Genomic DNA, 22,383 nt, shown 5'->3' on the forward strand with positions numbered 1-22,383 from the left:
TCATATTTCTCTTCTCTCGTGTTATGCCTTGTGTTGATTACTCTAATCTGGATTTTAAAGCTTGCTGTTTCAGTACAGTTTTAAAGAGGCATGCCAGTGCATTTCTCTCTATTTTTCATGTTTCTGGAGCCACTTGTTCATTATAAGATAAATTATGCTTAGATGTTGTTTTCCATGTCAGTGTAGATAATGACATTTCAATGACAAATTAAATTAAATTGGAGTGTGATTTTTCTATGTGAAGATGCTTTAGGTGACATGCCTGGGGCAGGGGGCCCTGTATTTTAAATAAGTAACAGATGCAGTTTGGAAGTAGTTCAGTTTTTTAAAAACAAAACAAAACACAACTTCTGTTTTGCTGACTGGAATGTGTACTTGAATACCATATCTCACAAAACTATAAATCCTAGAATTCCATAACATTGAAACCATGGCAGTTAAAGTTATGTCAAAGTGCATTAATTCTGCATGTAGATGCAGCCTGAAAGAATTGCTACTCCTGTATTCTATAAACACTTCAACTTATTGTCCTTCCTTAATGTTCTAACTTTCTTGTGTACATGCTTAAATAAATCTTTTGTAATGTTGTGTTCCTTGTCAATTTAGCTATTTCTCACTGTTTTAAAGTTATTATTTTCAGGTATCTCAGAACAATATAACTTCTGCAGACTTTTGTACTTTACTGTAGTCTTTTTCCCCCTCAAGGTGCTTTAGAACTTGCTGATGTCTCTGCTGAGCTGCCAGATCTAAAGAGAATGCCTGGGATTACAAAGTGGAAGGTAATTTTATAGAAAAACATGTAGCAGAATCATAGAATCATAGAGCTGAAAGAGACCACAAGGCCCATCTAGTCCATCCCCCTGCCTTTCAGGAACACACAATCAAAGCATCCCCATCCAGTCTCTGTTTAAAAAACCTCCAAAGAAGGAGACTCCACCACACTCAGAGGGAGTGTGTTCCATTGTTGAACAGCTCTTACTGTCAGGAAGTTCCTCATAATGTGTAGGTGGAATCTCTTTTCCTGTAACTTGCATCCATTGTTCCAGGTCCTATTCTCTAGAGCAGCAGAAAACAAGCTTGACCTCAGTATGACACCCCATGAAATACTTAAACAGGGCTATCATATCACCTCTTAACTTTCTCTTCTTCAGGCTAAACAAACCCAGCTCCCTAAAGTCTCTCCTAATAAGGGATGGTTTCCAGACCCTTCACCATTTTGGTGGTCCTCCTCTGGACACGCTCCAGCTTGTCAACATCCTTTTTTAATTGTGGTGTCCAGAACTGGACACAGTTTTTCCAGATGAAGCCTGACCAAAGCTGAATAGAGTGGCACTATTAATCCCCTTGATCTAGACACTATATGTCTATTGATGCAGCCTAGAATTACATTGGCCTTTTTAGCTGCTGCATCACACTGTTGACTCATATTCAACTTGTGGTCTACTAGGACTCCTTGGCGTGGGACAGACCGTCCAAAAAGGACGGTCTCCCGGTGCCCAGCTTTGGTCCGCCGGGAAGCTGCAGCCTCCAGACCATGGGACTTCCCCGCGGACCAAAAAGAACCCGCAAAAAGAGGGTTCTTCTTGCAGCACCATTATGCCAATGATGCACTCGCAACGTCATAATGATACCGCAGTGTGCACATGCTAGGGGTCGGTCACGTAATGATGGCAGTGCCACGTAAGGGGGAGGCGCCATTTTGACGCCCTCGTCATGTGCGAGGGGCGAGGCATTGAGAAGCGTCCTATCACGCCTGTCTGGACCAAACCCTAGATCCCTTTCACATGTAGTCTTGTTAAGCTAGGTGACCCCCATCCTATATCTATCCATTTCCTTTTTTTGTCTAAGTGCAGCACCTTACATTTCTCCCTGTTGAAGTTCATTTTGTTAATTTTGGCCCAGCTTTCTAATCTATTCAGATCATTTTGAATATTGATCCCCTTTGCTGGGGTATTAGCTACTCCTCCTAAGAAGTAGGAGTAGTACAATCATACTTCATAAAAAAAAGTACAAGTTGTTCTTTGTGGTCTGTGCTTCACATGCATGTTTCACTGCACACTGCATAAATTATTCTCAGAATCTTCTAGAAAACCCTGCATTTTGATGGTTGCCTTGCTCTCCTTCCTAAGTAGTAATCTACATTTTTAAGCATGCAGATCTTGTTGTTATTTAATGTCCCTTCAGTTCTGCTTCTTCTGCCAATGCAACATGTGTATCAGCACATGAAACTGCTCTACCAGAGGTTGGATCATTTGATCCACCCAATCCAGAGTTCAGCGTAATGGTAACCCATCAGGGTTACCAGCACCTGTTTTATAAACTATAGCAAAACCTTTGACTGCATAATGAGGAGCTAGGGAACGCTCTTAAAGGCATGGGAGTGCCAGCACATCTGATAGTCCTGGTGAGAAATCTATACTTAGGACAAGAGGCTACTGTCAGAGCAGAATATGGAGAAACATAATGGTTTGCAGTTGGCAAAGGGTCAGGCAAGGTTGCATCCTTTCACCTTATCTGTTCAGGCTTAGACACAGAACAAGAAGGAGTGAGAGATAAGAGGAAGGAATAACAATAGTCTAAGATATGCAGACGACACCATACTACTAGCAAAAAATGTCACTGACTTGGAACATATACTAAGATCAAAGAAAAAATGCAAAGGCAGGCTTACTGCTGAAGATAAAGAAAACAAAAATAATGACCATGAAAGATCTACACAAATTCAACTTAGACAATGAGGAAGTTGAAGTAGTAAAAGAGTTCCTGTACCTTGGATCAAACATTGATCAGAATGGGGACTGCAGTTAAGAAATCAGAAGAAGGCTAGGAATAGGGAGGACAGCTATGAAAGAACTTGAAAAGGTGCTAAAGAGTAAAAATATACAACTGAGCACAAAAGTTAGAATTGTACAAGCCGTTGTATTCTCCATCACCATGTATGGGAGCTGGGGAGAAGTGTGATGCCCATGGAAAGCCTCAACATATTACAGGTGGGCTGAACTGTTGGGCCACAGATACATTCCTACTATGAATTCATACTTTCAGAATTTGGAGTAGCAATTGCTCATTCTAGCCCAGCATATGTAATGTAATGAGTTTTCTTAAAAACCTCTAATTGAGAAGATACATGATGCATTGTGGTCTTGTATAGACACTTTCATTCTACAGTAGTGGGGGCAATTTTTACATTGGAAGGTACTCTTCTTGATTTGAAAAGTAGTGCTTCTAGTCATAATTGTAATAAGGGGAGTGAATTTCCTTCAGTTCCTAAACCACTCCTCTCTCCATAGCAGCAGCACATTTCTAGCATCACTCATATTCAGAGTGTTGCAAAAATCATAAGGGAAGGGAAGAATGAACTGCTTTATTACGTGAATCAGCAATTTCAGTTCATGATGTATCTACGTTTTTCTTCCTAGGTAATGGCAAAAGATGGTCAGTGGTTTGAAGACTGGAAAGAAGTCCCTTCAAACAGGCAAACCCAGATCAGGCCCACTATGTTTCCCTTAAAAGATACAGAAAAACTTAAAGCATTAAATTTGGAGCGCTGGTATGTATTCTTGCTATGATTTGAAAGTTACATCACTCTGCATAATTTTGTCTTGTACACTTAGTGGAATTAGGGCTTTTCCTCTTCCATGGTCATTTGTTTTTCATCTTTAACCAGGGTGGACAGCTTCCATTTTCTAGCGGGGTACATTGCTCCCCCTTGGAACCCTGGAAAACTACATCTCTTATTGTCACCCCCTATCTCTCGACTCCACAAAAATGGGGAGTTTGAAAAAACATGTTGTCCCAAAATGAGCAGTCCACTTTTCTATGCTTTCTGGTTGTTTGCCATAAAGCTATGTTTTGGAACATTTTTGTCCCATCACTTTCATCTAGGTCTGAAGTCCTTTTTCTAAATTTGGGGGTGATTAGACCTCCTGCTCTGGTCCTTTCCTGTTCTGAAGGACAGGCGAGAAAAAGGCTGTAAATATGATAAAGTCGCCAATAACATATACCCACACAGGCATACACACACAACCCAGTTTGAGAGAATGTTGTTTGCCATTTGAGAGGCATACAGACTCTTGGAGTTTTTGTGAACCGTAGGGTGCTCTTGAGTTCAGGTTATCTCATAGTCAAAATATGTCTCTAAACAGCAAGGTGGGGGTGGGAAAGAATCAATCATGAAGAAGAACCAGGTAGAATGAAGAAGTAATTGAAAAAATTTTATGTACAAATTATACAAAAATGAAGTGATGCAGTCATTGTTAGTTTGGTTCTAAAGCCACACACTTTAAACAGTTAGTATACAAAGTCATAATCTGAATTTATAGGCAGGCAGATCTTATTGTTGATTGATCTGGGTCTCGTGTAACAAGAACAAGCCCAAAAGTCTTGTGTTTATGTAGGCTTGCTTTCCCTCCCCTACCACAGTCATGAGAGTAAATTTGGAAGTTGGCACTTTCAGTTTTGTTAACTAAAGGTTGTCATTCACCAAACCTAACAAACTATTTTCTTATCACTTATATTTTTGATAGAAGTTAGTGTCAGCCCTTGATTTTTGAAACTCCTTGTTGAAACAAACTGTAATTATATAAACATCAGTTTTCAAGGTGACTGATACTCTTAAGCTATAGGTAATCTAAAGTGGTAGCTTCCAGTCTTTTTACAGCTGTTTTATACTACATGCAGGGAAACACACCAATATCATGCTTGCTGAACCTCATTTTCTTAACCAATGTTTATCTTGACATGTGATCTCCCCTAGTTTGGGACAACTTTTTGTTGTTGTTATAAATCTTAGGTGCATATAAATTGAATTTTTGTATCTACATGCTATGTAATATTCCTTGATGTAAAACATCCATCGGAAGAGAAAATTTTGAGAACTTGTCATTGTTGTGAATTATTACATTCTGCATTTGATAGTTCAAATAAATTTGCAGAAGAGAACCAAATCATTCAAAGTCTTCTTTTCAAAAACTGAAACTCAGCTTAGATACTGCCAGAAATGTGCATACTGATATAATTCGTGTGTTTTATCAAGCCTTAGAATTTTACCCCATCATCAGAATACTGGAGGCTTCTTTGTAGCTGTACTAATTAAGAAATCTCATATGCCATGGAATAAACGCCAACCAAAGGTAACATTTGACTTCTGCAAATGCATTCTTGATAACATTTGCTTCCTGGTTGCATTGTGACTGTAGGGACATTTGTGTGATGCTCCCTCATGTTGAGATCCAGTATCATTGTCTCCATTCTCCATAATTAAATTAACTAAAGAATAAGCACTTCCAGAGAAAAAAGCTAACGGCAAAGCAATAATATATGAGCCAGTCAGGTTCTGTGAAGTGCCATGTTTCTCTGATGTTCTGAAAAAGAAAGAAAAAAAAGCCAGGGGTAAAAAGCCCTGTTAATTTAGCACTTCCTGAATACTGGTCTCACTATCACGGGGGGGGGGGGGGGGGGGACCTGTATTTTTCAAGGTTCCATTTCAGACTTTGGCTTCTAACATTTGTGGGCTCTTAGTGGTCATTCTCATAATATAAACTCATTCTGGCAGACTCTATAAAGTGACTAACATTTCTGTTAAATAATTATGTGAGAAAATAAAAAAGGGAAATGTAGTTCAGGATTTGAATAAGAGAATTTTGGATGAGCTTTTTTACTATTGGGTCAAAATTGAGAACTTGTAGTGGTTTAAGCACTGGACTACCACTCTGGAATCACGGGTTTGAATCTCTGCTCAGCCATGGAAACTCAATGGGTGGCTTTGAGGAAGTCACACTCAGCCTCAGAACTTGCTAAGAAAACCCCTTGATGGATTTGCCTTGATGTTGCCATAATTGGGAAATGACTTGAAGGCACACAACAGCAAAATCCCCATTTGTCTTAAATGAGGAAGTGAGATACCATGCCATTGATGTTTCCATGTTGAAAGTCGAAAAAATATGTTCATATGTTGAAAATAGGTAGGTTTAACTTATCTTCTGTATTAAAAAAAGATTTAACATTTTAGAATATTAATTTATATACATTTTAGGGGCATTGAAATAGATATAAATCCATTGCTAGGGTCACATTGAGCCTCCCTTATCCAAAATGCTTGGGACCAGAAGTGTTTTGTTTTTTGGCATATTTTGGATTTTGGAATACTTGTATTTGCATATACAGTACATATACATATATATAGTGAATTAGGGATGGGGGGAAGGGGGTTAGTCACATGTCCAGCAGCCACTAAGTTTTTCCTCAAGCGCTCGAGGGTTCTGACAGTGTTGCATCACCCTCAAAAATTTGATGGGGGAAAGGATGCTGGTTCTTTCATTTCTACTCATGCAAGGCCCCTGTAAAAAGCAGACATCCCTGCTGCTTCCTTGGCTGTCACCACACTTTCAGTTGGTGGAGATAGTTAAATCTGCTTGGACTTTTCCCTCCGCATCTGTGAGGACTACAGCAGCTGAGTAAGGCACCAGTTGGCATCAGAGGCCAAATCTGCTTGGACATTTCCCTCCCTTCCCATCTATGAGGGCTATGAGGGCTACCCAAGAGGGTAGAAAGTGTACAGCCAGGGAAATGTCTGGGATGTCTTCTTTGTACATGGATCTTTTGTGAGCAGAGCTGTAGGAACTGGAGTCTTCCTCCCCTTCCCCTCCCCTCCCATCAAATTTCTGACAGTGGTGAGCTAGGGCTCCTTGAGGAAGCTGAAAGTGTGACTAACCCCCTTTCCTGGAAGGCGGAAGCAGGCGGGTGGCGCAAAGCATTGCAAATTTTTTATATTTTCAGATTTCTGAATAAGGGAGGTTCAACCTCTAATAGCATTTTGTTAAATTTCCTGGATGTTTCCATGTGACAGTTAGGTCATGGCAATTTTTATAAAGTTATGCAGTATACAAAAAAAGAGCCCTTTCTCTAAACATTTTTCTTTATGGTAGATGGCTGTACTTAAGCTGCTTTCCCTTTTTAATTTACAGTTTAAGAGAAGACAATGAATATGTTTAAATGACTTTCCCCCCTAATTTTCCTAATATGAAAACCATAGTTTTATCATGGGCCAATTAATTTACGTCTTTGGTATCTTAGTATCCCAAACCTCAGTATGACAAATACTTGTTTAAAAGTCTCAAACTCATAGTGATAATAGTGTGTGATGCAAACATTGTATATGAAAGTATGATTTAACTGCTTAGCATTTTTATGCCAATTTTTAAAAGCCATTTTAAAAAACAGTTATGTATGTATTTTGAGCTGTAAAACAAACAAAAAAATTAAATTATTTATTTGTTTGTTTAAGGGATTTCTATCCCACCTTTCTCCCTAAATGGGACCCAGTCATTCATTCATTCATGATTCCCCAAAGTTGCTAGCAGTTTTCGACAAGAATAAACTTGACAACTATTATGACAATTAAGCATTTTTAATGCATTGCAACTTGATCCTTTTCTTTGGAATAGTTCCAGCATAAGCAGCCACAGAAGACAGGAGATGTAGTCCCTGTGGCTACAGAACAGGGATCTTCAGAAACTGTTGAAGTAATTGTGACAGCAAAAGGAAAAGATGGAGACTCCTTGGTAAATGAGAGTACTGAAGTGAAGAAGGATGGAGTTTGTGGGTAAGAAGCTGATTATTTAAGGCTACTGCTTTTAGAAACAGTAAAGTTATGCCACTGATCTGAATTAGTGTTTGTTCTGATTCTTCCAGTGGAAAACCTCATGCTTTCTACTTATTGCTCAAACATTAAGTTGGTCTTTTTAAAAACCATCAGTTTTAAAGAAATTCTCAGTTAGACGCTTTTTGGAAATGTGTTATGCTTTCTGATAAGCTTCAGCAGACTTGAGGTTTTACACTGAAAATACATAGATAAGAGGACATGATTTCTGCAACTGGTATTTATGCAAAGTGCACAATTATGTTGCATGCTTTCTTTTTGCTAGCAATTACCACACAGATTTTTCAAAGTACTAGGACTAGAAAGATCCCCAAAATATCCATAATAGCCTCCTAACAATATGCAGTTCTTTCAAAACAATTGTGTATTGTCTCTTCTATCTATCCTCAGAGTCACCCACGTCCTTTTTATGTTCTGCCCAGTTCATGCATGTAGGCGCAATTTCCTAATTTTATAGAAATCATATTTTAAAAAAAAAAAACCAAGACTATATAAATTAAATTAAATTAAAAAATAAAGCAGCAGATAATAAACTGAAGATACACAAATGAGAGACCATTTATGCATACATGGCTAGAAAAAAGTATCCAGATACCAGGTATATGTCTGCGTGAAGTTGACATTAATATGCTGTGCATTCAAATGTAGAAAGACAAAAGAGGTTTTCTACCCATTGAGTAAAAGGGTAGGGATAGTCTTTACAATGTGATGCTATACTTTCATTTAGACCATGTAACTGAAATGGCAGAGAGGATCAATTTACACTGATCAAAGGTTAATTTCCAGTATCTGGACATGCAATTGAATAAGTCTGTAGAATTCAAAGATTGCTATAAAATCAATTCCATTTTGCTGAGTTATTTGTTGGTTGATTTCTCTATCTAATTTGTCATTCTATTTGCTCCTGAAATTTGAAATATTTTATTTATTGACCAACAAGCATTGATAAATTGAAAGTTGTAGAGTTCTTTTTTAAAGCATATTTTTCCTTTTAATTTGCATCAATTTGATGAGTATTTCCATAAGTAGAAGAAACTTTGAGGCACTTGATACTGCAGTGCCATACTTGCACACCAACATATATTATAATTAGATAAACTAAAATTCTGCAGATGCTAACACATACTTCACCATTAATCCAGCTAATGGTTAAAACTCATCAGAACAAATCGGTTGATTGAGACTAAGAATTGTTCTGATAGCCTGAATCTTAGTCATAAAATCTTAATTACCCTATGAAGCATGAGAAAATATATCAGAATACTTGCACATGAAAATGTAACTGCTAAAAATGGGGGAAGTAAAGCCTTTTCTGAAATACTCACCTAAAAAGATGCATTGGATAGATGTATACACCATTGATGGAAGATTTACTGTGGAGGAAAAATTGTAACTGTTGGTAGACATCAATATTTGATCTGATAGTCATCAATAATGTCTGATGATGCAGATTAAGATCTGGAAAGCCAAATTTGTATTTCTTAAATGGAAACTGCATCTTCCTTGGGGAAATCCATGATTATCAGGAATCCCAGATATGCCTTCTCTCTCCATTGGCAGGTGAAGACATTCTTATTTAGGCAGGCCTTTTGAATTTTAATTATGGAATTGTTGATGTGCTGTATTTTTAAAATCTTTAAATGAAAGTATATTGTAAATATGTTTTTAATGTATTGAATGGTTTTTAACTGTGTTTTTAATAATACTATTGTATAATTCTCTTTTAACTTTTGTAATCAATGTTTTAGTTGTAATTTTTTAAGCCATTGGAAGCTGCCTTGGATCCCATAATAATAAACGTTGTTGATGCTGGATCAAGAAGCCTTCCTCCACTACCATTCCCTTCTTCTTTTGTGTCGTGTCTTTTTAGATTGTAAACCTGAGGGCAGGGAACTGTCTAATTAACCTTTTTGTAAGTTGTTCTGAGACCCTTTGTGGCTGAAGAGGGGGTATAAATACTCCAAATAAAAATAAAATAAGAGCTTTTTTTTCCTAGGCCTCCGCCTTCTAAAAAAATGAAACTTTTTGGATTTAAAGAAGATCCATTTGTATTTATTTCTGAAGAAGAACCACTATTTCCAGCTATTCAGTAAGATAAGATCTTTTTGTCTTCTGTTTGTGTTTGTGTATGTGGGGGGGACATGCTAAACTTTGATACCCCATTTTTTAGTTTAGATTAATGCTTTACAGAAAGTTTGGATCATCTAGCTCTTAGATGTCAGATATCATCTATCTCTTAGATGTCAGGTAGTTCAACCCAGCTGAGTCAGACTCTGAAGTGGAGGATGAAACTTCAGTATCCTTGACAGATGGCTATCTAACCTCTGCTTTAAATGTCTCCAGTGAAAGATAATCCACCACTTCCTGAGTCTGTCTATTGCACTGCCAGGCAGCTGTCACTGGTACGATGTTTCTCTTGAGTGGAACAGAAGTCTGCTTCCCTGAAACTTGGAACCCATTGGTTCTGGTTTTTACTTTTGGAGCAACAGATAACAAGTTATCCTTGCTCCATGTTCTCTGTCACATCCTTTTAGAAATTGAATCAGTCAGTTCATATCTTTGTTTTTATTTTTTTGAGTTGGACTCAAGGTGGCTTACAGAATAAAAAGAAATATAACATGGAATGATTTAAGATTAAAATACAGTGGGCCCTTGTTATCTGCTGGGATTTGGTTCCAAGACACCCCCCCCCCCATAGATACCAAAATCTGTGGAAGCTCAAGTCCCATTAAATACAAAGGCACTGTAAAATGTCCATTATATGAAATGGTAAAATCAAGGTTTGCTATTTGAAATGTATATGTTTTTGGAATATTTTCAAATCATGGATGCCTGAATCTGTGCATGAATAGATACAAAGGTCTGACTGTATTATTAAACTATGTACTTTAAATATCTAAATATGCTAATATACCCAGTTCATTCCACTATTACATAGGATGTATTTTCCTGAGCAATTCCTCATTCTGGACACTCTTCTTGAAATGCACACTAAATTGTCAATCGCCTACTTAAAGTGCACATTCTCAAAATAACTTTGAGACCAGCATGCAGTGCACAGGTGAAACTTTTCACACTCTTGGCATAAGTCAAATCCCTATAACACTCCACTCAAGACCTCCTTCTAAAAAGATGCTAGGCTGGTAATTTGCATTGAATGGTTTAACTAACTGTGCATCCACTTAAGTGCAGTGCCATCTAGTCCATATTTTGCCACCTTGTCAACAAAGATATCATGGGGTACCTCAAAACTGAGTAATATGTTTCTTGGACTAAGGTCATACCATAAAAGGGAGATCTGTTGTGTCTTCACAACCCTTCACAAGGGTGGACATGAGGGAAGAAACCAAAGAAGTCCAAGAATCTTCTTAGCTAGATGATGATGGCTGCCTCCAACTCTCTAGATAAAAGGCTGGCAGTCTTTGAGAGCTTTTTTAAGCCAATGGAAACAATATTAAATGCTTTACTGAATTCAAGATATGCTATATCCACAGCGTTCCCATGGCCAACCTGCAAGTAATTCTGTCAAAAAAAGGGAGAAGGTTGGTTTGTCATAACTGATAAACCCAAGTTTTTTCTGCATCTGGGGATATAATCCACCTGGAACTACATACATACATATTTGATATCTTACCTTTTACCCAATATGGGACCCAAGCTGACACACTATGAAGTTAGCTTTGTACTTTCTAACATTTGCATTATCACTTTTCTGTTTTTCCCTCCTGCTTTATTCAAGTCTGTCAAAAAGACATCCATTTTCAGAACATGGATTCCCATATAGCTATATACAGTTTTGTTTTGTTTTTACATATTATGCCCCTCTCCTTTTCTGTTGGGTGTGTTCCTTTTGAACAAGGTATACTTTTCAATTGTTATGTATCATTCATGGCTTTCATTCCTTCATGTCTCAGCAGTACCTATCAGATTTTACTTAACATCCTGTATATGATTTTCAAGTTGAACCTGTTTGTTTCCCATGCTCCGTGTGTTTTAGACAGTTGAGGGTGAAGATATTACACCTTAGTTTTCCTGCTGCATTTACCTGTAAATTACTGAACTGTTTCACAGTTTTGTGGATATTGCCCTTTGATTTCATGTGTTCTTGTCTCTGCCCACCCCACCCCCATTAATATTTGATTCAGTAGTTAATTCTGGGATTTTTTTCCATGCACACCCTAGTTTAAAGAGCCAGGTTTGTAATGCTTGTGTAAAAACATTTTCCTAGTTCCCATGAAGTACACCACATTATCTGCAAAGAGGCCTTCATATTCGTCTTATAGACCATTATCTCTGACACCAAACCATTCCTGAAGATACTTTCTGCAGAACTATGAATTTACTTTCAGTTTTCTTTCTAATCCCATGGTCTGAATCCAAAGAGAAAAAGGAACTTGCATGGCTCCTAAATCCCTACGCTCCTGGACCAGCCAGAAGCCTCTCTGAGGCCACCAGCAGAAAGAGCAGGGTAAATCCGCTATTTGTTGCTGGTCCATTTGGGAGTGCGGCACCAGTCTGCTTTCAGAGCAGGCTGTCCAGTCACTATGGTCCCATGTCACTCAGGGGCCAACTTGAGCTGTCCACTCTACTTTGCTTCACCCCATGGTCTATCAGGTGTTAGATATCATCTATACTGAATCTTTTTTAAAAATTATCTTTATACAAAGTGTACATTTTAATCTTTTCTGCCAAGTTTTTTCCCATTCTTCTAACTGAATAGTCTCATCAATTTCCCTGGGCTCATCTTATAATGCATTCTTTTATATATTCATTTTCCATCTCAAGTTTTAGAAGCAATTTGTATAACTTAGATAATAGTTTGTTGTTTGTTGTTGAAAGACGAAGTCCTGGTAGTGCAGTGGTTAAATGCCGGTACTGCAGCCACGATGTTGTAAATTCAATCCTAGAGGTGGGCTCCAAGGTCTGCTCAGCTTTTCATCCTTTCGTAGGTCAGTAAAATGAATACCCAGCTTGTTGGGGGCAATTGGCTTACACATTGTAAACTGCTTAGGGAGTACTAGTTTACTGATAAGTGGTATAGAAATATACTTGCCATTATTATTGCTGTTGCTATTACCTTCCAACATATCTTCTGTAAAATATGTTTTTAAACAAACAATGTAATATAATCAAATCTGTTTTTAGGACTTTTTATGCATTGGATCCTTCGTTCCCCAAAATGAATTTGTTAACTCGTACTCAGGAAGGAAAGAAGAGGCAGCTATACATGGTTTCCAAGGAAATAAGGAATGTACTGCTGAATAACAGTGAAAAGCTTAAGGTTAGACTTGCATTTCAGTTTTGAGCAGCAGAGCCCAAAATAATACTGAAGTGTGTGTTCATGGGGTGTTTGTGCACGGGGTGTATATGTTCTGTTCTTTTGTCCATAGAAGGTATTTCCTGCTCTGATGTTTCATTTGATCCTCATAGAACACAGTAACTGATAGACATAGCTTCTTGCAAACCTAGGCACACCACATTGATATAACAGATACTTATGGATGGTCGCTGGTAAAGAAAATGGAAGAGAGCAGTGGAGTCTCTCAGCAGTAGGAAGGGTTCAATTCCTCTTGTACTGTATCTTCTCTCTGATGACCTTTTTCTATCTCAGAAATTCCTTTTCCCTCTCAGAACTTCATAGTCACTTTTGGAGAAGGCTGTCCCTAGTGTCCAGTTTAATTGTTTCCTGTAATCTTATCTATTTATTTATTCCAGTTAGATCTTTAAACTCTGTCTGTATATGTATATGTGACCAGTCCCCTCGTGTGAATGAGGTATGCTCTACCTAAGATCCCTTATGACACACCTCTGTCTCCTTGGCTGTGTTTCACAATACATGTGAAGAGCAATATCCAGAGTAGGATGTATGGCTTCCTGCAATATTTTTCAAATGTGTGAGGATACTCAGGCATTGTTCTAGTAAAGCTACTGCTTACTAAGCATGCCCCCAAAATTTTCAGTATTGGAAAGTTTAAATATGTTTAAAATTCTGTTCTTTTTAAAACCATTTTTAGGTTATTAACACAGGAATAAGAGTGTGGTCCCGGAATAGTGATGGAGAACAGTTTGGCTGTGCCTTCAGATTAGCACAAGAGGTATCAGTAAAGCTACTATATTATGTTTGTGCAGTGTTGGTTATGCTTTGGAAAAAGAATGTTATTTATATTAAGAATATTTATATGTGTGTAAAGGCTGTCAGGGTTGTAGCATGTACCCATAGGTAGGACAAAAATATGAATAGGGAGCCAATGTGGCCATAAAATGTAAGAGAGATCTGTGAGAGGTCAAAATAAAGCTTAAAGGTATGCAAGGTAAAGATAGTAGCCATTCGCAAAAGTAAAAGTAGATGATAACTAGTTTGGCTTTCCTAGTTAAAAACCTGTAAGGGGAGAAAATCATTCTTTGATTTCAAGGCTAAGTGAAGAAATATGCTGACTTTCAAGGAAAGCAAATATTTTGTAAGCAAAATCAAAAAGGACACAACTGTTTTTAAAATCAACATTTAGAAACCAGCAGGGGGACATTTCAATCTGTTGGGGGCACAGCTGCAAACTTGAAATACATCATTCTTCAACAAATGAACATCCAACACTAGAATGTTACCTGATTGGATATGGAGCTAGGCTTTTCTTACAGTTGTCACAAAATGTACCTTTTGCATTTCATAGCAGTTGTCACTACTATTAACAGTCATCTGTATGCCAGTTCAGGATAGTTATCTTTTTTTAGTTATTTTTATTGATTTTCAAATCTTTATATAAAAGTCAAATATTAAAGTGCAATTAACAGAATTGTTACTGTATATCTGAAACCCCCCAAAATCTCTGCCATAATATCTCTGTCTTTATGATGCTACATCTTACTGGTGTATGGCTGGAATGCTGATCACGTCAGATACAGTATAATTATTTTATTGATTCAGAATTGGAGGAACTGCAATTGACAATCTTATTCATAGCTATAATGATTGAATATTAAAATATTAATTTAAAAATACATGTTTTATTTATTTATTTATTGTTTTTGGACCAGCCCATTGACCAGATCTCTTCTGATAAGAAAACAATTTAAAAATGGTTTTATGTTTCATCTCCAGGGAATATATACACTTTATCCCTTCATTAATGCAAGGATTGTAAATGCCAATATAGAGGATGTTAAAGTGCTGCTGACAGAAGAGAACCCATTCTTAAGTAAATTCAGTAATGAGGCATGCAGCCAATTAAAAGGGATGGGTAAGTGTTCACTTCTTATTTCTAATATACCACTATTGTGTAGCATTTTCAACTTGGTGTTAAGAACTACACTGCTACTAATTTGGGAGAAATAAACAAAATATTAAGAACAAATTTTAAAGGGTGGCATGACCATTACATTTTTCAGTAGCTGTATATTCCAAGAGAGGCTGGAAGGTCATTGTGCTAAATCTATCTACCAAATAAGTTTTTTTTAGAGGTAAGGACAAATTTTACAATGGTGTAGTAAATTTTCTTGTAAGTGATTGCAGCAGTCTTTTGCCCACAACACTCTCATCTGGCTGCACTCTCTGTGAATGAGTCACCATATGCCCACACAAAATCATAAATATACTGATGTATTTACTCTTACAGAGAAATGACCTCTGATTCTGCTTTTGCAAAAGCGGGAAAGACCCAAGCTGCAGTTCAAAGGTGGTGGTTCTTACATGTATAATGAAAACTAGTAATCTAAGCTAAAATTTTATCTGTAGTTTTCAGTGTTGTACTACCTATCTCCCACAGGGCAAGTCACTTTGGAAAATGGGAAATTGGGTTGCCTCATCTGAGGAGGCCCCAGTGAATGGCAGAGTTAAACCATCCTCTTTCGAGCAACCCAAATGAATATCATTATTTCCCTGCTGCTAAAAGCAGTTACAAGAACAGTGATACTGCCTTGCTAACTATTTAATCAGCTAGGGAAATGAGTGGGGTTATGCAGGGCTCTGGGAGCTGTATGGTGCATGGCCAAGGGCAACATAGCAGGCTTGAAGCTGCAGGTTGTCCATCTGTGGATTAGAATAATGTATGTGTAATAAAAATTACTATTTTGCGGATCTGCTGTTATAATTTATAATATGCCCCCCCCTTTTTTTGCAGCTATAGGGAGCGTAGTCTTGAAGTATGAACCAGATTCAAAGTAAGTGACCATACTGTTAATTGTCCATGTGGGCGCATGAGCTTGAACTGGTGTATGTGTAGAGGCAAATACAAGTCAATGTCTATGAACAATTTGGCTTAGAGAAACTGAAGGGGATTCGTTTTTGATAAAATTATCAGCTTGATAGATGAAGGGAATGCCATAGATATAGTATATCTTGATTTCAGTAACTTTGACAAGGTTCCCCATGACATCCTTGCAAACAAGCTTGTAAAATGTGGGCTAAACAAGGTAACTGTTGCATGAATTTGGAATTGGTTGATCGGCCAAACCTAAAGGGTACTCAACAGTGGTTCCTTTTCATCCTGGAGAGAAGTGACCACTGGCCTCTATTCTGCTTTGGTCAGGCCCCACTTGGAATCCTGTGTCCAGTTCTGGGCACCACAGTTCTTTTTTGAGAAACGAGCGTGTCCAAAAGAGAGTGACTAAATTGGAAACCATGCCCTATGAGGAACGACCTAGGGAGCTGAGGATGTTTAGCCTGGAAAACAGAAGGTTAAGAGGTGATATGATAGCCCTGTTTAAATATTTGAAGGGATGTCATATTGAGGAGGGAACAAGCTTGTTTTCTTCTGCTCCAGAGAACAGGAGCTGGAGCAATGGATGCAAGCTATAGGAAAAGAGATTCCACCTCAACATTAGGAGGAACTTCCTGACAGTAAGGGCTGTTTGACAGTGGAACAAACTCCCCTGGAGTGTGGTGGAGTCTCCCTTCTTGAAAGTCTTTTAAACAGAGGCTGAATGGCCATCTGTCAGTAATGCTTTGAGAGTTCCTGCATGGCAGTGGGTTGGACTGGATGGCCCTTGTGGTCTTTTCCAACTCTATGATTCTAATAGCTTTCAGTGGAATAACATTTCTGAATTATAAATATTTTTGGGCAGGACTTGCCTTCTTAAATGTTATGTGCATAGAGACTAGGGTACATTATAATCAAAACAAAACCTTTTAAAGTTTTATGGATTTTAGTGAGAAAATTAAACATGGGCATAAATAGTCTCCTATTGAAATAATTGGACATGAAGTGCTTATTTTTGGCTGACTATGAGACCCTACATTTTATTACTGTCATCTAAGGAAATGAGGAATTATAATCCCCAAGAAACATGTTTTGTTGTAGAATTCACATAAAACTAAAGGTCTAAACTAAATTGTGGGCATTTTCCAACATTATCTACAGTTCTTCATATGACAGTGTCTCTTGATTTCAGCCAGTTGATATGTTTTTAAAAGACAAAACATAGTATTTCTGGCACAGAAATTTCTTTCTTTTTTCTTTTCTTTTGCAAAACAAGGGCTGACAACTACATGAAACATTTATTCTCCCTCATGTGAATAAATGTTTTCTGGCATTTGGTTGTGGTGGAATGGGCTTAGACTGCACCTGCAGAGTGTATCATTTGGAACCTTCTAGAATGTTACCGAAACGTTTTGGCGGTAGCCCCATCCATTTCCAGAAGCCCTACATGAGGGGCTTCCTGCCAAATCTGCCAGTCTTTTCATCTGCTGCTGCATTATCATCAAAGGAACTATGTTTATCAGTCTTATTTCGGTTTTTGATCATGGCCTCTGGCCCCTTCAATCCTGGTATTAGCCAGGCTCTTTGGGTCATCTAGCATTTGGTGGTTGTTGTCATGCTTGCCCTCACTTCATTCCTTGCTGGCTTCATTCAAAAAGTGTGCCCCTTGTAGTGCCAAAATCCCAGGATGGGATAAACATCTGAAGAATGGATAGGGCTGTTGGGGTGGGCAGAACTACTGCCAAAATGCTTTTATATCATTCTAGAAGGTTCTGAACAATGCAGTGTGCAGGCACAGAATAACTCTATTTTTAACAGGTATGCAACCTGTCCTTTCTGTTTTGTTAAACAATAGCTGCAACAAGAATATCAGCCATTGCTGCAGTCATCATTACTACAAAATGGGCTTTGGAGAAAAGGGAGGACACTTATGTGATGTGCTTTTTCTCATATCTCTCTTATAAAAAATTGTAAAGATTAGATCTTAATTACTTGTAGCGATAGATGTTGCGCACCTCTGTTCTAGATACCTGAGAGTATGTTTTTTATCCTCATGCTGTGGTGTGTGATTCACTTCTCACAGCTGCATCCTTATGGAAATTCAGGTCGACAAGAATACTGTATGGACTGACCACATACCACCTACTAAAGCGCTTAGTATGTGAATGTGCTTTGATTTAGTGAGACAGTGCAAAAGGAAAGTAGCTGTTAAACCTGAAATACCAATTTGTAGGCAAACTGGAACTTTGGGTTCCCCAACAGACACTTCCATTACTTGTATTCTGTCCCTTGTATTTACGATAGTTGTATTGTTCATTAACATATTTTTTGCAAAAGGTGTCAGGTTACTTACATTGTAGCAAGTATGTGGCTGCCAATCTTTTTCACTTGCAGAAACCCAATAAATAAATGTAAGACAAGGCTTACATTTGTTTGTTATTGCTGCAACTGTCCCAGAAATCATTCTGAATTAGCATTTGTTGGAAAATTACTTGTAGCATGGTCAGCTTGACATTACAAATGTCATGATTAGTTTCTTCTCAAATGGGGGAAGACAAGTTTTATATTTATGGATTTTAATTCCTTTTAGATTAAACTATAAAAAAACACACACACAAAACTCAAACTGAGTCAGACTCATGGAACATCTGACTCTGTATTATCTGTTCTTAACTGGCAGTAACTTTCCAGTATGCCAGATGGAGAGCAGCTCAGTTAGTTGGGATTCTTTTTCAGTTTTGGGCACTGAGATTTGACCTGGAGCCTTCTGTATAGTAAAATATATATTCTCTTACTGAGCTGTGGCAGTGCCTTAGTTGCAACACACTTAAAACCAGTAGCAGTGTTGTTGAAAACTATTAATAAAGCATGGCAACAGAATTTTATACACAAAACAATAGCATACAACAATCTATGTGTCTCTTAAAATAGATTTTCAATTGTTTCTATGTTTGTAGCAAACCAGATACCCTTCAGTGTCCTATAGTGCTATGTGGCTGGCTTGGCAAGACTTCCCTCCGTGCCTTTGTCCCCAAGAATGAGAAATTGCATTACCTGAGAATGATGGGGGTGGAGGTATTCAAAGCAAAGAGGAAAGAAGAAAATACAGAAGGCAAAACAGAAACAGGATCCATAGACACTGCAGAGCAAATACCAGAAGAAATGAACTTGGAATGTGAAGCCAAGGAATGTGAAGCCAAGTTACCCATACAGGCAGAAGATGAATTGAATGCTCAACCTGTGAAGGAACTCATGGAATCGAGTATAGTACGAAATCTTTCTTCCAGTAACAAAAATGAGAGTACCAAAAATACAGATGTCAAAGATAAAGGAGATATTGGTGATAAAGAAGACTAAAACGTTAATTCTTACTGACTATATTATTTTATATAGTAATGCAACTAAGCATTGAAAGCAAGTTTTAATAAAAAAAATCTATAACAATTTATTGAGAAAATGTGTGGGGATGGTTTAAAGGAGCTTCTTCCTCTTTAAATAATTTTTATATATATTGTTTTTTTCTTCCTTTTTTTAAAAAACATGTAAACTCTGATGCTTATAACTTCAGTGGGTCTTTTGCCAGAAATAGATTACACACCACAAAAATGACACTTGTCAGTGTCCATGTTGATTAAATCATTGCTTTGTGCGTCTAATTTATAAAATTGAGCTAATATACTTTGTCAGTTGAAATAATATTGATGACAGGGAATCTGTCATCAACTTTTATATACATGTAAAGATAGGTTTCCTGTTGTTTATTTAAAATGGGTCCATGGTTTGAAAGTGAAATGAAAGTCTGGATGTTAACTGTATATTTGACCTTAGCTTTGTGATGGTATCGGCTTACAGTAGGCTGCATTTCATGGTTCAGTATTTTAATACGGACCTGGGCAGTCTCCCCTCTTCTCCCAATACTGACATTTCCCCTTTTGAAATGGAAAATTTCACTTCCAAAAGCCTCCTGGAAGTGCATGTCATTTCTCAAAATGAGAAATTTTAAATCCAACAGGCAATAGGATGTACAAGAGAACAAAATAACCACCATGTATTGAGTGAAAATGTAAGGTATTTTCTAATCTCAGTGAGAATTCTTGTTAATTGAGAGTTAGGGTCAGTGTTAATGTCCATCTCTTCTATTTGATGGCCCCAGTGAAAATGCCAATACCTTCCCACAATGGAGGAAACATCCAAGACCCCTCAATGGGACCTTCATTACATCTGAAAAATATTTGGATCCCTAAACATTACCCTTGGATGAAACAAAAAGCAGTAGACATATTGTGCTACTTCTTTGGGGGAGGGGGGAACAGACCTTGGCCGGTTTTTGTTCATAGCAAGTGGCTGAAATTTAGAGGATGTTTTTACAGCTGTCCAGGCAACTGCCACAAAAGTGACATTTAGGTCTAGTTCTGCTTCGTTCCCCAAGGTATGTGCCCCACACATATGTTGTGGAGACCTACAAGGCTTGTTACAGGCTACCAGAAAAGGAAACTTCATTCCTGGCCATCCTGCCTCGAGCAATAAGCAAGGAGGTCTTTGCGTCGCTTCCAGTTCCTTCACATCCCCACTGGATGTCTTACACAGGGCTACCAAGAGCAAGAATAGCTGGCATGCTATCCTAGCTGTGTTTATCCTGTGTGTTCAGAGAATGCCTGAATGGAACTTACATTGATGGGTTTTATATTTCTGTTTCAAATATTGGGCTCTGTCTGCTATGTAGGCAACTTTCCATAGAAAGGGAATTTAGGAGCTCTTGGAGCTGAGTATAGGCACTGCTTCTGTGCGCTGGCAAATGTGACCCTGTCCTTGTTTGCCCCAGATTGTGAAGCATACATAGGGAGAATGCTTATGAGTAGGGCCTCCTATATCAGACGATGACTCAGGGGCCAACCTTGAAGCTTTTGTTAAGATTTTGTTTTTTTTACTTTTACGTCAGCAATAGTTCAATTCATTAAACTTCAGTTTCTTTGGAAGATTAAAGCTATCTTAGTAAGTAGTTCTACATGATGGGTGCTTCCTAGTTAAACCTCTGTAATGGCATTCCTCCTTGTGAATGTAATGGGGACTACCACACCACTATTTGACAGGGAAGTAAAAGAGAAATTTACAGGTAAGTAGATACTATGCTGCTGGGGGAAATGGAAGTGTTATTGTGAGCACTGTTTAAATATTTTGTGCCGCAGCAGTGACAGGAACACTTTAACCTATGCATGTTTGGATCTCGCTCTTATGTTCCAGCTTTAGGGAAAATTCTGACGCACATTAAGTTACAGATTTACTGAACTGACATTCTATTCAAGTGTAGAACTTTGCTTTCTGTGGCATAGTAAATAAAACAGCTTTGTTTACTGTTCTGTTGACCCCTTTCTCAGATTTCTTTTCACTGCTCACATTCTATTCAGATTTATCTTGTGAGACAATAAACCCCATGAGCAATATTATTTGATTGCTTGTTCAGAAACTGGCAAAGAAGTTCAACATTATTGAGCAAGCAAAAATTGTATAGATTTTTCTAGAATAGGGTTTTTGAAGTGTGTTCTAGGAAATTGATTTCCAGATGAGTGGTTATATTAGGCTGCCACAGCAAGAAACAAGAGACTACTGGCACCTTAGAAGACTTACATATTTTACAGTTTCTTGAAGGAGTATTTATATACAATGTTTTTCCACATTTTGTTGTGTACAACTTTATACTGAAATGGATTTAATTGACAATGCTGCCACTTAAGTATACTAAGTATGTTAAGAGGCTCTGTATTCTGGAACACCTATTACAGACCAGAGCCTCCATTATATGAGTTGAGTGTTAGCACAGGCAAAAACCCCATGATAGGGTTGCCTTTGTGTTGCCCTAAGTAGACTTGAAGGCATGCAACTAAAAGTGCAAGCCTCAGTGGTTGACTGTATTATGTATTTGCATGAGTGTAATAGGAGAAAAGATGGAAAGTTGTAAGAAACACCATACAACACTTGCAGCTGCAGTGGAGCCTTGTGTATTTCCCCTTCTCCCCAATCTTATTTTCCTTGTTTTATAATTGGCAACTTAGGCCCAGTACATATGGGCAGGAGCGGCATGCCGGTGCTGATTCTAGGGTTCGGGAGCGCACAGTAATTGCATGCTCCCAAGCCCTAGTCTGTATGGATGCTGCCATCATGACAGGAGGTGGCATCATGGTGGTACCCAATCCTGTTTGCGGCGCCCCAAAAAAGCTGCTCTAGGCAGCTTCATTTTGGCGATGTGTTGGTGCTGCAACGTGCGGCCGCTGCAGCACCAACTCGGGGCAAAGACGGGTGGCATGGAGCTGTCCGTCTGTCGAGCCCCTTAGTTCATCATCCTTCCTTTTCCCCTGTCTGGAATGCAAGGTAGTTTACAAAAATTAAATCAGATATGTTATTCAAATTACTTTTGTCTCCCAAGACCTAGCAATAGGTTTCTTGCCCAGGACTGATTTCTAGATGGCTATTCTACTGTAGAAAAATCATATGTAAAAGTGACTTTATAGTTCAAAGCCCTACTGATACTTATTG

General features: G+C 38.1%; 1 protein-coding gene across 3 annotated transcripts in view; it reads left to right on the top strand.

The window, feature by feature from the left end:
* LOC149316849 (RNA cytosine-C(5)-methyltransferase NSUN2-like) overlaps positions 1-21,291 on the top strand; it is a 38,524-nt gene extending 17,233 nt beyond the window's left edge. For all 3 annotated transcript variants that reach the window (XM_089516387.1, XM_089516386.1, XM_089516388.1), the window contains exons 10-19: positions 706-779; positions 3,420-3,550; positions 5,036-5,132; positions 7,446-7,603; positions 9,657-9,749; positions 12,806-12,941; positions 13,675-13,755; positions 14,757-14,895; positions 15,775-15,814; positions 18,810-21,291. In XM_089516387.1, the coding sequence (XP_089372513.1) occupies positions 706-779; positions 3,420-3,550; positions 5,036-5,132; positions 7,446-7,603; positions 9,657-9,749; positions 12,806-12,941; positions 13,675-13,755; positions 14,757-14,895; positions 15,775-15,814; positions 18,810-19,209 (1,349 nt within the window). In that variant the 3' untranslated portion in view covers positions 19,210-21,291. The remainder of the gene's footprint in view (positions 1-705; positions 780-3,419; positions 3,551-5,035; positions 5,133-7,445; positions 7,604-9,656; positions 9,750-12,805; positions 12,942-13,674; positions 13,756-14,756; positions 14,896-15,774; positions 15,815-18,809) is intronic.
* The last annotated feature ends 1,092 nt before the right edge of the window (positions 21,292-22,383 follow it).

The sequence above is a fragment of the Sceloporus occidentalis genome, unplaced genomic scaffold, assembly GCF_023333645.1.
Source record: "Sceloporus occidentalis isolate IW3139 unplaced genomic scaffold, rSceOcc1.0.p SCAF_3, whole genome shotgun sequence".
Taxonomy (NCBI): Eukaryota; Metazoa; Chordata; class Lepidosauria; order Squamata; family Phrynosomatidae; genus Sceloporus; species Sceloporus occidentalis.